The following is a 17,413-nucleotide window of genomic DNA, read 5'->3' on the forward strand; positions in this document are numbered from 1 at the left end:
CATCTGCTTCCTTCCACACGACATATTATTCCAACCCGAACGAGGGAAAGAGCGTGCGATATAATTCCCGGACTAGTCAACCGCGCGCTTCGGATGTAAATCGATATCCACTTCACGACTACCCGGCGCAGCTTCTGAACGGACGTACACTCGGCGAAATTAATTCATCTGACCTCCATCGTTTAACCCCATATTCCAGCGGATGGATCAACACGCGCCACGTTCAGCATCCGAAATGTCGAAAGGCGAATAGCAAGTAATTGAATGTCTTCCGATGCCGGTACACGGGAAGTCAGTTTACGAGCGCTTCCAAAAAATATCGAATTTTATGCCAACGCAACGGCTTTCGACTTGCCCCAGAAAGTGTGAACAATTAATGGAATCTTTTATTTGCAGACCCCAAAACGAATCGTTCGGCGATGGCTTCGATGGGGTGTTACAGTAATTGAGATTGATTAACGCCGGTCGGCGGATCATGTAGAATTTCTTGTACCAACGCACTACTGACTCAGCTGTATGTTTTTTCAGCCATTAGTACTAATTGCTGATGCGGGGGGAAAATGATTACCTCAGACGATGGAGGATGGGGGACACAGAGAGAAAGAGAAAAAAATACCGGCAGTAATGCATCGGTACGGCTTCCGAAAATGGCTAGGTCTCACGGTCTACTTTGTGGCCGCAATGGAGAACACAACTTGCATACGAGTAGCATTATTATATCTTCGCTGGTTTGGCTGGCTGACTGACTTTTCGATTCCGTACCGTACCGAAACCACACCGACCCCACGGGGAACCGCATAACCAGCTCGATATGGTTTCGCGCAAGCCACTCGCGAAGTCCCGATTAAGATCTCCGAGCATGTTTTACCTGTAACGGAGTGCAAATCGCTAGGATGGGTGGTATGCCTGCCGGGCGGGATCCGATCGCTGGTTTCGAGTAATCGAGGCACCCTTTTGGCTGTGCAAATTAGGTGCTAATTTACTGCCGGCTGCAGTAGTCAGACAGTGCGGTGTTAAGTGAGCTGTACCGCTCGTTGGTGTCGGTTTGGGTCATTCCGGGTTTGTAGAGATATCAGCTTTAATCTAAGCTGGCGTGAGCTAAGTTATCTATAGACTAGAAGTACAACTTATGGATAGTTGATTTAACAGATGCAAAAAGACTTCTTGAAGTTAGAAATTTCTTAACAAGGCTAAAATTTGGAGGAAATAAAATTGAATTGCTGCCTGTTTTCACTTATAACACTTTAATAATTCACTTTATTGTTACGTGTTTTCAAACTATTGAACAATCTTTTGGGCGCTTCTTACAATGTAGTCTAGACTTAATCATTCACCTCGGTGTAATGAACGAAAAATTCGTTCGAAAAAGCTCAAGTTGTCAGTGATGTTTATCGTTTCGCTTGTCCAAAACAATTCAACATGTTTTATCAATATTGGAAGATGTTCATCGTGCTTCTAATGGTTCATCTTGGGCCATCCCGACCAGAATCGGAAATGAACCAGACAGAACAAGGAAATTTACCCAATTCCAACGTGACTCACTTTTGTTCCTAGATAAATATCTAAAGTATCATCCCGACAAACAAACGCTATCTACTATACTGATAACAAGGTCTATTTATACTATAAAAGATATGCCTTCTACTCAAGCCAGATATCACTTTCAGTTCGGTTAACAAACAGTAAACAACCCATAAATGAAGCTGCTCTGTCTATCGATTTTGGCCGCCTTGGCGGCTATCACGGTAGCCCATCCTCGTCCACCTGGTCCAGATCGCATGGAACACCTTCTGCAATTGCTTCCGGAGGACCTTCGTCAGGAATTGGAAACCACTGTCCAGCAGGCCATTGCCAATGGAGAACGCCCGAATGTACCAGAGGAACTTCGCGAACAAATTCGCGAACAAGTGAAGGTGATCAAACAAGAAAAATTGAATCGATTCCTGACGGCTCTACCGGAGGAACTGCGTCTGCAAGTGGAAGCATTAGTCGAGGAAGCTACAGCGACTGGTCAACGTCCACAAGTGTCCGATGAAATACGACAGAAGATTCGGGAACATTTCAAGGCGCAACGATATGGATCAAACCCAACAATGGATGACTTTTTCAATCGGTTGCCGGAAAAATTCGACCGCATGCTTTCGCTTTTGCCAGAAGATTTACGCCAAGAATTGCAGAAACTGCTAGAGCAGGCAAAGATTAACGGAGAACGCCCTCGTGTACCGGAGGTACTTCGCAGTAAAATTCGTGAATACTTCAACTCGTTGAAGGACACCCATCGTCAGCACTTGGACAAGTTTTTGTCCATGCTTCCTGAAGACCTTCGACGCGAAGCGGATACCTTGTTCCAGCAGAGTGTTATAAACGGTGAACGCCCTCATGTTTCAGAAAACCTTCGTGACCGAATCCGTGAACATTTTCAAGAACTAAAACAGGTTAATCGTGAACGGTTGAATAAAATTCTAGATGTGCTACCAGAAGATATACTTAAGGAGATACAGGCTCTGTTCGAGCAGGCTCGTGTTAATGGAGAACGACCCCATGCTCCGGAGGAGCTACGCAATCGCATCCTTGAGCGGTTTGCCCACCTTAACGATAATGATCGCAATCAGATGAAATTATTCTTGAGCAATTTGCCCGCACAACTTCGTGAGCAAACCGAACGCGAACTTTTGCAAAATCCAGTATATCCCGGTCAACGTCCGAAACTCTCCGAAGAGCTGATCACGAAATTGCACGATTTCTTCTGGCAAATCCTGCCGGAAGATCTTCGCGATCGACTGACCGCCGTTGTCAAGAACATTAAAGAAACCGGCGAACTCCCGGAATTGGATGAGGATCTTCGCAATCGACTGCAGAAATTCCTAGTTCTACTGAAAACGCCCCAACCTTACTAATTGCCTTTGTAATGAATTACATTTAAACGTATCAATAAATAAATATTCTATCTTCTTCGATTATGTTAGCGTCGTGTAGTTTGATTTCGAAACAGTCCATTTATGATTAAAATTTTTACTATCACTATCCGTCAGTGTGAAACTCTTACTCTTTTCTATATATTAAGTCGTAAAAAATCCCATCAAAATCTGAACTGCGCTGTTATCCAACCACGTTTCCTATTTGGGGAACGGTAAGCGGCATCGGATTTCTTTATTGAAACAGCCGAATTTTACGGTTCCCTTTTCGGGCAAACCAATTTCCCCCTCGGTTGCGATGATAAGACGCGCTCGCCCAATATGGTGCAACGCCGAGGAGTAGCAGCAGTAGCTGCGACCGCTGTCCAATGGTGACACACCTAAATGCCCAAATCCAGCAGCTGCTGGTGCCGGGACTGCTGTAGGTGGTGACTAATGTTAATACGAAGCTTAAGAAATCAATCCGAGATATGGCGTCGGCTGAGTGTTACTCAAAAGTTTAGATAATTTCATGCGAAAAAGAAATCACGCTTACTCGTAATTTTTATTTTTTTCTGAAACTCATCATGACGTGATACTGAATGTTGACTCTAAACTTTACCATTTTTGTGACAAGTGTAGAAAGTAAAGTGCCCGGAGGTTCTTCGAACGTAGAACAGTGCGTATAACTAGTGTTCACGTGTGCATTCGCTGGCCGACCCTTCATTCGCTCATTCTGGCCCGCTCTATTTGAATATTTTGTGCCCAATTGCAGGAAACGGTCGCCGGCCGACAATGGCAACGCTGGGATGGATTGACTAATGGCGAAAGATATCTGGCTAGAAAAAGAATGGATGTTCCGGTGAGTGAGAGTTTTATTTTCTAAAACGGATTTGATTCTTCGTTCTGAGAGTTAAACAGATTTATATTTAGATGATTTTATGTGAATCGAGCACACTGGAATTGGAAAATTTAGAGTGTAATGCAATTTTCAGTATGGATAACTCTAGAATGTCTGCATCGTACTATCTCGCGCAATGACGACTAGCCTTGAAAACTGTTGTTGCTATCCCTTAGAAAACCTGTAAAATTTCGCAATAAATAAGATTTTTATCTATGTTTTTAAGAATTTTTTAACCTTAGTTTAAATCAAATTATTAGAGTACATAATGGATGGATTAGACTGAGCGCATACTAATAAATAAAAAAGAAGTACCAGGGATTTCTAAGGAAAATACCTTAAACCCGCTAAATGATGGGGTTGGACACAGGAGGGCTAAAAATCAATGTGTGCTTGTTAATTGTCGGAAAATTTTATACACGCGTATTTTTAACTAGTTGAGCCCGAATTTTACGATCCGGAAAATATAAATCCCAAATAGTAATTTAGGTTTTATTGCACTCTTATACCAAAATTGGTCATGAAAACCGCCATAAGAGTACAATAAAACTCACATTGTTGCTTGGGATGTCTGTTCAGAATTCGGAATACTGCGGATACATTCCATTGGCCTGTGTTTGCGAAGATGTTTAATCTTTGTATTATTGCGACATTTGCCCCTATTTAGACTACCCCGATTTACACGATTATCACAGTCAAATCTCGCACACGATTTCGATCAAAGAAAATAAAGTGAAAAAGAGGGGGAAGAAGGAAAAGAAGTCAAACTCATTAGTAGATCAAACTAAAATCCACTCTAGTGTCAGATTAACAGTGAAAAATGCGGTACGTTGCATTAAATGATTATCACAGTAGTCTAAATAGTCATAAAAGGGTCAATAGTTCTTTGAGTTCTTATATAGCATAATGTAGTTCAGAGATATTGTACATAAAAGGGTTATAGCCGGAAACTGAAACAAATAGTTTTTATGGTCGTATTAGATTTTATTTAACTGAATAAAAACTTCTGGCTGTTTGCAACATTTACGTAGTCTGATTAGAGTAAAATGTTGCTTAGAAAATTCTTGATTCTTGAACTCATTTTTTTGCGACTTGGTCCGGTCTGATTTAAAACCGACCATTTGATATCGCGACAAGCAATTGAGTTGAGCAACCGAGTCGAGCAGTCGAATCATGCAATCGAGTCCAGCAGTTGGGTCGAGCAGTAGTCAAATCGAGCAGTCTAGTCTAGCAGTTAAATCAAGCTGTTCAGTCAAGCAGTCCGGTCGAGCAGTTAAATCGAGTAGTCGAGTAGAGCAGTTGAATCAAGTGGTCGAGTCCAGCAGTCAAGTCGAGTAGTCCAATCGAGCAGTTCATTCGAGCAGTTAAGTCAAGTAGTCTAGGCGAGCAGTCGAATCGAATGGTTTAGTCAAGCAGTCGGGTCAAGTCGAAAAGTTGAGTCAAGCTGTTCATTCGAGCAGTCGAGTCGATCAGTTGAGTCGAGTACTCCAGTCGAACAGTTTATTCGAGTAGTCCAGTTGAGCAGCTGAGTCGAGCAGTCGAGTTGAGCATTCGAGTCGAGCAGTCCAGTCGAGTAGTTAAGTCAAGCAGTTGAGTCGAACAGTCGAGTTGAGTGGCTAAGTCGAGCAGTTGAATCGAGCAATCGGATTGAGAAGTTGAGTCGAGTAGCCGATTCGAATGGTCCAATCGAGTAGTTGAGTCAAGCAGTTCATTCGTGCAGTTGAGTCGAGTAGTCCAATCGAGCAATGGAATCAAGCAATTGAATCGAACAATTGAGTCGTGCGTCGAGTCGAACAGTTGAGACGAGTAGTCTAATCGAGCAGATGAAACATGCTGTCCAGAGCAGGTCAATCCTGCAGTTAAGTCGAGCAGTCGGGTCGAGTACTAAGTCAATCGAATATGTCAAGCAGTCGAATCGAGTAGTTAAGTCGAGTAGTCCACTCGAGCAGTTAAATCGAGCTGTTCAGTCAAGCAGTCAAGTCGATCTGTCCAATCAAGCAGTTGAGTCGAGCAGTCGAATCGAACAGTTCAGTCGAGCAATTCAGTTAAGCAGTCCAGTCGAGCAATCAAATCGAGCAGTCTAATCGACCAGTCCAGTCGAGCAGTCTAGTCAACCAGTTGAGTAATCGAGCAGTCCAGCAGTCGACCAGTGAAGTGACTGAGATTACAACCCATTGCTACGACAGCATGACGTCCTGTCAAGGACCAGTTTTTAGTTACCGATAAGCCTGTTATGACGTCCTGTCAGAGACCTGGTTTTCGGTACAGACATAAGCCTCTTATATAGATTATATCATTAGATTTGGCACTTGGGCACTCTTTTCAAATTAGAATGGAACCAATTTTTTGCCATTTATACCTTAGACTTTTCTTTAAAAATCATAACTTTTGAGCCACTGAAACAATTATAATTATTTCTGGATTTGAATTTGGATAGACCAACCACGTGCTTTTTGTCTTGCCCTTGAAATGAGGTCTGGCATATATAATTAATATTTTCGCTTAATAAGGAGATTGTGCAGTTTCCTTTTGTCCAGCACCTCTATGGTTCAAAGGTACATTGGTACCAATGAGGCACATGCCCTGGCGGGTGTTGGGGGTTCGAATCCGGTTATAATACCAGATTATACGTTGGTTCGACCCATGCGCCTTTCAGCATTGGACAAAAGATAGGAGTCACAACGACTACTTGTTAAGCATAGCTACTAACAACCTACTAGCACTGACGAACTGACATGACACATAGAAGAAAATCCTTTAAAAACCATCGTCCTACACATTTTGCTTGCACACTAGCACCCTCTGTGCATGTTGCGGAGTAGCTTGCATTTACAGGGTTTTATGCTTTACGGTTTGTACATTTGTATGGTTTTATACTGAAAACTCGCGCGCCGCGGTGTGGCCATGTTGCGAAACATGTTTTTTTAAATGTGTGGTTTTTGATTGGATGATGAAATTAACGCGAGTGTCTCGTCTGTTTGTCTGCGCTACTAGCTACTAATAACTCACCTTTCCGCTCTTTTCCCTCCACTCTAAAAATTTCATTACTTTCTACCGTCCCTTCGTCAATTGTAAAAGAACTACCGTTTCAAAAAATATTAATTTGAATTTGGACTTTTTAGATTTGAAATAAGTAACGTTGAATATTTATAGAAACTTAACCTTTACGTCCCCGACATCAAAAATGGAGATACTTTCAGTTACACTTTTGGCTCTATCTCCACTGATTTTCAATCGATTTTTATGCAACAAGTCTTAAAAGAACCAAATTAGATTGGCCTTTAATGCAAAAATATGCTGGTAAATTATGGTTCCATTTTCCCGGAGATATTCCAGATCGCGGTGGGATATTTTGACGTCATAAGTAGCAGATGAAATAAAATTAGAAATCTGCTTAATTGGCTGCGCAAAAGTTATCCATTTTATTTGTAGTCACTAATAATGACTTTTACACTATCATGTAGATAGCTGGCTTACGTCTCACACTCCTGAACATCCGTTGTCGGTCCTATCGGAACTCAAAAGTTGTCATTTAGTATTCTCTTCGAAAATATGACAAATAGGGTATCAAATGACAGGAGTTTTCAACACGAGCTCTTTAGTGCATATTTGGATGTATTTTGAGTCGATCTGGACATTCCGGAACATCCGACATCGGTTCTACCGGGCCTCAAAAGTGGCCATTTGGAATTCTCTTCAAAAACATGGCAAATAGGGTATCAAATGGCAGGATTTTTCGACACAAGCACTTTAGAGGACATTTGGATGTATTTTGAGTCGCTCTGGACATTCCGGAACATCCGGCATCGGTTCTACCGTACCTCAAAAGTGGCCATTTGGAATTCTCGTCTTCTTTTCTTTGACACTTTTCAAGTAAATAAGTGTCTTCATGCCCAAGCGGTTAGCATTCTTGAGTAGCATCTTAGTGTTAACCATGGTGAAGAACATTTTTCTAGTGGCCAATATTTTACTAATTTTTGTTGGCATCAACTCTAACATCCTCTCCCAGCCGAGATTCAGGCATACGATGACTGGTTTTTTAAACCAGCGTCTTACATCGAGGGCAAATGGGAGGCGCATTCAGTATCTCAAATTAATTGAAATACTGAAAATCAATAGTTTCAAACATTAGCACATAAACAACGTTTTTTCAAGAGTCACCTTAAATCGGTTCATAAAAATGGCTCCAAATCAGTCAATTGAACAGATACTACAAAAAATTTGTTTTCAAATTGTAGGAAATTAACAGATCTACAATTTTGACGAACAATGTTTACTTCTATTTTTCAAAATGAAAAAGTTAGATTTTCGATTCGTTTGAAAATAAGCACCACCCTAAAATTTGATAGCACCCAAATGAGCGCCTTTCTACATGCAACAACTTTGTCGAATACAAGTTTTATCTGGAAGGTCAATTTTAGGCTAGAAACCTTAATTTCTGCTTAAAATTGTCTCCTAGACCACTGTGCAATGTTGCGAGCAATAAGCAGAGCATGATTCAAAAATGTCTGTTTCTTACCCATTCCTAGAATTGTGTAAAGACCCTCATTGTGTATAGGATTGTAATTATATCGGTGGTTCTCATTTGTTTTTTTTTTTTGTTTTGTTTTGATTTACAACAAAATAGAAAGACACCTTTCCTTTTCTTCATTTTTTCGATGCTATCTCTGTTGAGATATAATCAAAGCAAGAAAAACATCCCAATTGAGATTCCATTCCACCGCTGGCGCTGGTATCGAGTATCATATTTCAGCCGGCTGTTTCTTTTCTCTTGTGGATTCCGAGTTCGTTCGAATATGGCAGCTGATCCACCCTGACAAGAGTATCCTATATGTACGTAATAGACATGTACAATAAAAAGATCTTATCGGAGTACTTAAATCACAGACAGCGGGTACTAATAATCCCCTCACGAGTGCATACTTGTAACATATATTTCCGCATTGATTCTTACGGTACGGATGTCAGACAAACCGCTTCTTAAGTGTCTATAGAGAACCATAACAGGATAGACCACACGTTCGGCGTTAAATCGAAAGTATTCAAAACGAACGATAATACTGATTGTTGGTTTTCCTTTAGTTAACTTAAAAACCGATTCAACCAACGATCTCTACACTATAGAGGTGAGACCACCAAATCAGTACCACCCAGTAAACAATTTGTATCCTAACGTCAACTATCACAGGCATCAAACATCGATCAGGTTTTATTATAATTGACAACACAACGCACGGTAGGCGCAATTCCGTCAGGGTACAACACGACTCTCGCTTTCATTATACTTGCCACCGGCAGATGCTAGCAACAATCAACCGATCGACAGCCACTGACAAGTAGGTACGCAAACAACATATCGTATATTTTATACATATGTTTGATCAAGGTACAGCCTATTACAAAACATACATAGAGCACCGCCGTTGGTCACGGTAAGCTCGTGCTCATGTCACGTTTGCAAAACTGTTAACAGATTCGAAGATGAGATGTTGAAATGTGGTCGCTGCCGTTGCCGTTGTCAGCCATATTGACTGACCGAGACAACAAGAGGCCGAGTCAAAAAAGTATTGACGAAGATTACGCCGCTGAATCGGCCGATTATGCGATTCGAACTCTTGGGGAAGCATCGTCGTGGGAGGTCCAGCTTCCTTGACTTAATGAAATTGCTTGTTCGGTTTGGAACTGGAGGTCATACAATTTAATTGAATATTATGGCTGACAGACTCGTGATTGGAATAACCATGCCGCTAAACATAGTGACGTGAGTGTAGATCGAAAGTCCTTTATTCTTATGGCTGGAGCATAAAGATGTCAACATTATTATACAGGGAACAAATCACAAAGCAAGCCAGCGGATTTGTTTACAAAGCATCGAAATGAACTTCTTCCTTGCTTCAACAGTTCATAAAACATAAATGAACTAGTGAGGATAAATATTATGTTTAAGGCATACGCCGAAAATTGCCTGCAGTTGGAGAGAAACTCGAACGCAACCGCCTACCCCTCGTGATCTGTGCCAGATTAAACTACATCAGAATTAGAATTCTAATGCACTTCTGGTTGCTAGATGTAAAAAAAGGAAAAAAATATATAAAAGAATTTAGTTCACTTCTGTTGCCGACAGAATGTGAAAGAAAACGGGAAAAACAATTCCAAGGTGATGAGACGCAGAGTGCATTACGTTCTTCGAGTACTGCAATTTATCTTCGGCTTTCGGTAGCATCCGCCCGTTGAGTTTGTATTTTTTTGTTAGAATTCTTGCTTTTTTCCCTCAACGTTCCTGAAGCAAGAGGCACAGAGAGTGAAAACAAAGACGCAAGGGGGAAATTAACTATTCCGCTTTTCCTCTGTGTTCAGACCTGATGAAAATGGTGCTACTGAATGTTATTGCTTCTGACTCGGTCTGCCTGCTCCGTCGTTTTAAGTGTTTACAACAAATCGAAGTCACCGCTTCCGTACATGCATAACCTCAAATCGTCCATCCGCCCACCGTAGAGAGTGAAAACACGTGTTCCGCGGGATGTTAATCCAATTTGTTTCACATGGGTATTTTCAATCATCATCGAGGGGCCGCCTTTGGACGGCGATGATTCCTTCGCTTATCGGTTCCCCCCAATTTGTTCCGAACCGACCTTTCATCTAATCGCGCGTTCGGACGTAATTCGTAGTCTGTACCGCATGTGTGTGTGCATGTGTACGTAAGGGCGAGCTTACTTGGAAATTTTGTAACTCTCTGCTACGGTGGATTCTATTTCTGTAGTCGGAGCAAAACAGTCTTCTTATCAGTTACCGTTCGAAAGCGTGCATTCAACAACAAGACAGTCAGTTTTGGAATACAATTTGACTGACCACAACTTTAGAGTCATAAAGAACTACTACCAAAAGGTGGTAAAATCATTCATGTTTTAATCTCATCCTTCATAAATAATACTATCATTGAAGATACCAATGATTAAAACACAGAAAAACAGACATAACACTCGTTTTCCATTCTTTGCACTAATTAAACCGTCATTTCAAATTTGGACTTAGTTGGGAATGTCTCCGTTTTGGTGCCGGCGGCTGGCGCTTTTTAACGAAAGAAGGGGAATGCCCCATAAAAATACTTGCTAGTTCAAGGGATACCCCTGTTGCTATTCGATATTTGGGAATGTCGATCATAGATGGTGCTAGTGTTCAAGTAAAATGTGAGGTGCGATAATTTTTGTTGATTTTTATTCCAACCGATGAAAACCCGGGTTTCTTAAATAAAAAAAAGTCTTTGATTTGCTCTACATTGTTCTATACATTTTCATGACATCAATAGTTGTTGTTACATGTCAGTCAATTAACAAAGTACTCCTAAAAAGCGTACTCTTAAGTCGGCAGAATTCATGTTTGCCGATGATTTTATTCGGTCGACCTTCTTCCAAAATCCCCCCGAGCAACTGTGGCCACCAGTTGTGGCTCGCATATTTCATCCTTCGCATCGGCAACAATAATGGCTGATAACATTTTGGGTTGCGCGGGCCGACGACGAACTGATAACCGTGAAATTGTGCGAATTATCAGCAGTCAGTTCGGTGCCATCACCATCGCCCGTTTCGAACGTTATTTTCTCTGTTTTTTGACCTCAGAACGAAGAACCAAACCAGTCCGTAATTCCGTACAGTTCCTAACGAAATGCTTCCCTTTCAGCCCAAGTCGCGCTACACGGATACGTCGTACCTGATCTTCCAGCAGCTCAAGGAGGGTGGTGTGCAGTGTGCATTTCCGTTTATCTACGAACTGCTAAATCCGGGTGGTGCCGATTTGGCACGACGTCCAGATGAGCTGCCGGATGGAGTTGAACCGCTCAGTGAGCCGGGTGGTAAGAACGGCAAAAAACAAGCTGGACAGTACAAATCCAAAGATAGTCGCAAACCGGTCGGCAGTGGGATTCCGCGCAAGCAGAGTAAAATTGCGGAGAAGCGAAAAAATCGACGTAGCCAAGAGTTGAAAGCTGTAGAGGAAGCTTCCCGCGAAGAGGAGGATGCGGTCAGTGTTACCAAAGAATCCGATGGAGCGGCATCAAAAACGGCAACGTCCGAGCCCGTTCCAGACGAGAAGCAAGTGCAAGTGTGTGATTTGTCCCCGGAGCCAGCCGGTGGGCGGCATGTGAGTGTTATCAGCAGTGGCGATGAGCAGTGCTGTGTTGTGCAGAAAGATATTCAAGTAGCGGTGGATTTCCACCATCGACCCGATTCGGAAGTGGAACCCGCTTGCCGCGTCGGTAGTGTTCTCATACCGGAAGCAAACAACAACGATGTAAAGTGCAAGTCGCAGAATGATCAGCAGCAGCAGCTAAGTGAGCCGGGAAGTGAATCGGATGTGGATTCGGTTCGGACAGTGACTCCCGGTTTGGGGACGAGAGACGTAATCGAACCGGGTGGCTCAACGGCTGGAATCGTTAAAGCACCCGGAGTGCAAATCCGTCGAAAGCAGTATTTGTACGAGCCGGCGTATTTGACTGGCTCGGAATACAGTGACACTGATTTCACGGATACGGCCAGTAGCGTGGGAGAACTAGACGATGCGGTGGAGTACGCCAGCGTGGAACTACGAGAGGTATGTGTGCGATTTTATTAGTGCGTGTCGATAAAATTTACCAGAGTAAACAACAGTGTGTGACTCAATCAGCAAGTCAAGCGACGCACGCATTGATTGATGGGGAAGGAAGTGCGCAATGTGTTCGATCCATTAGCGTGATGTGGGTAGTTAGCAATAACGAACGCTAGTGACGTCGAGTGTGCGTGTTGTCAAAAAAAACAAATGCAGCTGCCACGATATTACCACAGACAAACAGACATAACCTTCGTTTTCCATTCTTCCCACCGATTAAACCGTCATTTCAAATTTTGGCTTAGTTGGGAATGTCTCCGTTTAGTATAAAGTGGCGCTTTTTAACGTCAGAAGAAGAATGCCCCTTAAAAAATACTTGCTAGTTCAAGGGATACTCCTGTTGCTATTTGATGTTTGGGAATGCCGATCATAGATGGTGCTAGTGTACAGGCAAAATGTGTAGTACGATAATTTTTGTTGATTTTTCTTCCAAGTGTTATGCCTGTTTGTCTGTGATATTACCTCAATATCTAATAACTGTTTCGCTTCTTACAGTAAACAAAACACCCAAATACTAAAATGTGTTAAGGACTTCTTATTCTTATTCTTATTAATACCATCACAGCTACAATAAAGGATTTCTAGGAATAATTTTAATTATTTCTAATCATAGAATTAATTAATTGGACTTAGCTAAAACTTGGCAAAACTACACAGAATGTTTAAGGGCATTATGAGTAATTTTAACCAAGCTTCAGCTAAAACCAACTTTTGCTACTGGTCCTGATAAATGCATTTGTTTATAGAATTTTTTTGTTATTTTTCGAAATAAGACGTAAATGAGCAATTTTGTTTATATCGATAGTGTTTCACTTCGTTCCTTTTTGCCAAACTAGGGCATTCGAGGGTTGAACCACGCTGTAATGACAGCCAATTATAACCGGATTCGAAAATAACTGTTCTCCCGGGCCCCGTGGTTTGCCGATATAGCCGATACCCTGGAACTATCAGAGGTCAGATGCAACCGACGTTCTCACGTTAGAGCAGCATTTCCTAAATCAGGGCTCACAACAAATTTAGCTCTCGGCAAAACAGTATACGCAACTCCGTAAAAAACCAAAAAAATCCATACGGAACGCCCGGCAATCTTACGTATTTGTTGGCATAATCCTACCAACTTGTCCTTTAAGAAGGTTCTCTTAGACCGGCCACTCACAAGGAACGGGTCGTAGTAACTGGGAAACAAAAAAGAAGTTCAAATAAAAAAGGATTTTGAAGTTAGAGTTCGGTGTATGTACAGTTAAACATTATGCCATTGCTATAGTATTTTAATAATGAAGGTAGGACCATACAGCGGTCCCCTCGAATATCCCTCGAGCCACGAAGAAACCATCATAGAACGTTGTTATTTATACAAGAAATTAAAAAGCATATTTCTCTCGGTGACTAAGCCATTACGTTGAACTTTGCAGATGACGTCAAACTACTAGATCTTTAAAATTAAAATAGTATCACAGAAACCTTTTTTATGCGCGGGGTACTAAGTTTTCTATAACACTACGTAAAATGTTAATATGGTGCATATTGAAGACAGCCCTCGTCTCCGCGACGAGAAATTTACTCAGCGCTGCAACAATACTCTCTCATGCATCTCAGTTTTGTTTGTGTTTATCGCTAATCGCAATATAACGTTTGACACCTGAACCATTAAAAAGTTGGTAAACATTGTTTTTATCTATCGCGTTCATGTTGCGAAATTTAATTTCTTCGAATTGAAATGTCGCAAACATATTCAGCTCCCGGCTCCCGTACGGTATCAAAATCACTTTTCCGGGATCTCGGATGAATGGCACTAAGATGCTATGGAGAGGTATAGTAAAAGTTTGTTGTTTATCAAAATTAGGCAGAAGTCATGAAAATTAAGCATAACAGATTAACTGTACCACAAATAAAATGTGGTTAGTGATTGTGTGTTAGGTAGGTAAACATAGATAAGTGACAAATTTTGATTTTACTACCATTAGAAAAGCGCCATCTCTTGAAAAGCAACGGTTCGTATGGTGTCCTACTGGAGGAATCCTATTCGTTAGGTAGTTACTGCACCGTTTTTCAAGCTGAAATCTTTGCAATTACGTGCGTAGCTTAGTTTGCACTTTAGGAAAAATGGATAGACAAGATTATCTACTTCTATTCTGAAAGTCAGGCCACTGTTGGATAAAATGAAAGATAGATTCGATCTTGGTTTTCATTTGAACATGAACGTCAGTGAAAAAAAATATTGAAACTTATCGTCAAACGAAAAAATAAAAATTACTCGGTACCGTCATCCGGGGCGAGATTGTGCCAAAAAAGCATATGTTTTTGTTCTTTAGCTCAGTATATACACAATTTAGGAACTAAGTTGATTTCAAACCTGTCAATATATATTAAATTGTTCAATTAACAACTACCGTAGAGATGGTTTAGTTACAATGAAACCTAATTTTACTGGAAGTGTATGAACTTTGGCACAATGTCACCCCCTAGAAGGGTTAAAGTTAAAGTTAAACTGAAAACCTTAACAGTGAACATTAGCATATTTATAAACAATACACATAAATATCAGTATAAAGTAGTTCATATGGGGCCGTCCACGAACCAAGTGGACTATTAGGGGCAGGAGGTCGTGCAAAAACAACGCATCATACAAAAAGTATGAACGAAAATAACCCGGGGAAGTCTGAAATAACTAAAAATGAGTTCGTAGTCAATGGACAACCTTTACATAGCCAGTAGCGTTTCTAGGGTTAACAAGGGGGAGATATATGGAGGGCGTGCACCCTAAGGGGGCATACCCATTTGATCATTTAACAAAAGTAACCATTACTTCGTTCGAGAACCCGCGGACACAGAATATGTGGCCCATCCCACCCCCTCCCCCTCCTTAAGACTGGCAGTTTATACACGGTATAATATATTCGTCTTATATTAGAGTGTTTTTTCAACGCATCTAAAATTTCCAGAGAAAAAGTAAAAATTAATTTAAATTATTTAGCGGACCTATGATGCTGTTTGCTCCAAAATGGATGATGCAATCTAATCTATCAAAATATTGTGCTCAATAGTAAAGAATGTGAGTGTACTGGTGTATACTGACGTATTTTTGTTGTGTATGTGAAATCCACAAATTGGATCGATCATTATGGCTTGGTACAATCTCACCCCCGTGAAGCTCGAAAAGTACAAGGCTTCGAAAAATATTATTTTCGTAATCAAAACTTATCCAACGCATAATAACCTTTCAATACATTGTATATGATTAGTTTATATACCTTCAAAATAGCAAGTTGATGCGATTTCTTGTTTGGGTTGGTTTATGCGGGACATTTTTTACAAGCGTTATTTCCGAGTATTTTTGATCGCGAACTTTGAAACCCTGTTTAGGTCAAATAGTTTGCTAATATTATCTGTGTTCCATTCTAAGTTATGAATAAATATGTTATATTCATCAGCATTTTGAATTTAGGTCACCAGTTTCTATAGACATAATAAATTATCACATATAAACATTTTTGGTTTTTGGCACAATCTCACCCCGGATGGCGGTATATAAGTGTTTGTGTTGTCCAAATTCCTTCTCCATCCCCTTTCATCCACTCTGTTTTCCTTCCCGTCCTCATCAGGTAAATGATGACATGGGTAAGATGGGCAAGGCACAAATCTTCCACATGATTGTGAGGAACGTGCTGCTCAAACCACAAATGCTGATACCACTGTACTTAGCAAATATTAATATACGACGTAGCAGAAATGCCAAGTCACACCGTCAGAGTTTTTGTCTTAACACCAAGTCTTGTGAACCACAAGGACGTCGCCGGCGCCGTTATTGATCTGTTTAAAGTTGTAGCTACTGAATTGTAGTACATTGAAGATAGTAAACCCGCCCCCATTGCACAGTAGTCCAAAAGGGCGAAAAGTGGAACTTTTTCCTAGTGTCTTTTGTTTTCATTTTATCATTTATGGTCTTCAGCACTTTCGTTCGTATGCATATCCCCCTTAATCTAAAACTGTCAAAAGTTAATCATCGCTTACTAAAATGAAAATAAAAAAATAACTTTTTTGTGGTAGGAAATATAGACATAGTTTCTTCAGCAAAGTTGTTAATATTGTAAAAACAAGCAACTTTGCTGACGAAATAAAATTTCTATTTTTATCAAGTGCAGTACTATAAGCCATATTCTTCAAAACTTCTTTAAAAATTGGTTTTTCATACTTAGCTTTTGTTAGTTGCATTTTACAAGAATACAATGTTCTAGGGAATTATCGAAGCTCTCAAAATACACGTTTTTGCAGAAGACCGCAAATCTCTAGGACCTTTGCTTGCTGAGTTATCGCATATTTAAGCTTTAAATTTCCATAGCTTCACGAACCCTAGGACCTTTTCTTACAAAGTTACGGCTTGTGGCTCGTGAAGTTAACGAAAAATAAAGCTTAGATAAGCGATAACTTTGTAAGGAAAGGTCCTAGAGATTTGCAATCTTCTGCAAAAACGCAAATATATTCCTGTAAAATGCAACCAACATAAGCTAAGTATGAAAAGCCAAATTTGGAAGAATTTCCAAGGAAAATGCTCTATAGCTCTGCACTCGATCAAGATAGAAATGTCATTTCTTTAGCAAAGTTGTTTGCACTTATATTTTCTATCACTTTGCCAAAGAAATCATGTGTCTATCTACGAAAACAAAAAAAATGGACGTGTATCGAGCCTATAGCGAACGCGAAACACATAAAATATATGCTTGCTGTTCTCTCATTTGGATGGTTAGGGACAAACGGAACCCGTACAAGTTTATAGTACGCGACTTAAGTTTTAAGATGAAGCGCTGATTTCATAAATTCGCTTGCCCCATTTTACCCCATAGGCTCGTGAAGCTACGGAAATTTATAGCTTGAATATATAATAATTTAGACAGTAAAAGTCCCAGTTTGCGGTCTTCTGCAAAAACGTGTGTTTTGAGAGCTTCGATAATTGCCTAGAATATTGTATTCTAGTAAAATG

At 40.7% G+C, this 17,413-nt stretch overlaps 2 protein-coding genes across 4 annotated transcripts in view; both read left to right on the forward strand.

Moving 5' to 3' along the window:
* The window catches only part of LOC128732797 (tensin-1), a 183,790-nt gene that overhangs the window by 21,495 nt on the left and 144,882 nt on the right, over positions 1–17,413 (forward strand). For 2 of the 3 annotated variants that reach the window (XM_053826182.1, XM_053826183.1), the window contains exons 2-3: positions 3,670–3,756; positions 11,473–12,381. The exons of the other annotated variant lie outside the window; for it this stretch is intronic. In XM_053826182.1, the coding sequence (XP_053682157.1) occupies positions 3,745–3,756; positions 11,473–12,381 (921 nt within the window). In that variant the 5' untranslated portion in view covers positions 3,670–3,744. The remainder of the gene's footprint in view (positions 1–3,669; positions 3,757–11,472; positions 12,382–17,413) is intronic. 3 annotated transcript variants of the gene reach the window in all.
* LOC128733430 (golgin subfamily A member 6-like protein 4) lies at positions 1,698–2,897 on the forward strand. The gene has a single exon (XM_053827008.1). The coding sequence runs from the start codon at positions 1,698–1,700 to the stop codon at positions 2,895–2,897; it is 1,200 nt and encodes a 399-aa protein (XP_053682983.1).

The sequence above is a fragment of the Sabethes cyaneus genome, chromosome 1 (assembly GCF_943734655.1).
Source record: "Sabethes cyaneus chromosome 1, idSabCyanKW18_F2, whole genome shotgun sequence".
NCBI classification, from domain to species: Eukaryota; Metazoa; Arthropoda; class Insecta; order Diptera; family Culicidae; genus Sabethes; species Sabethes cyaneus.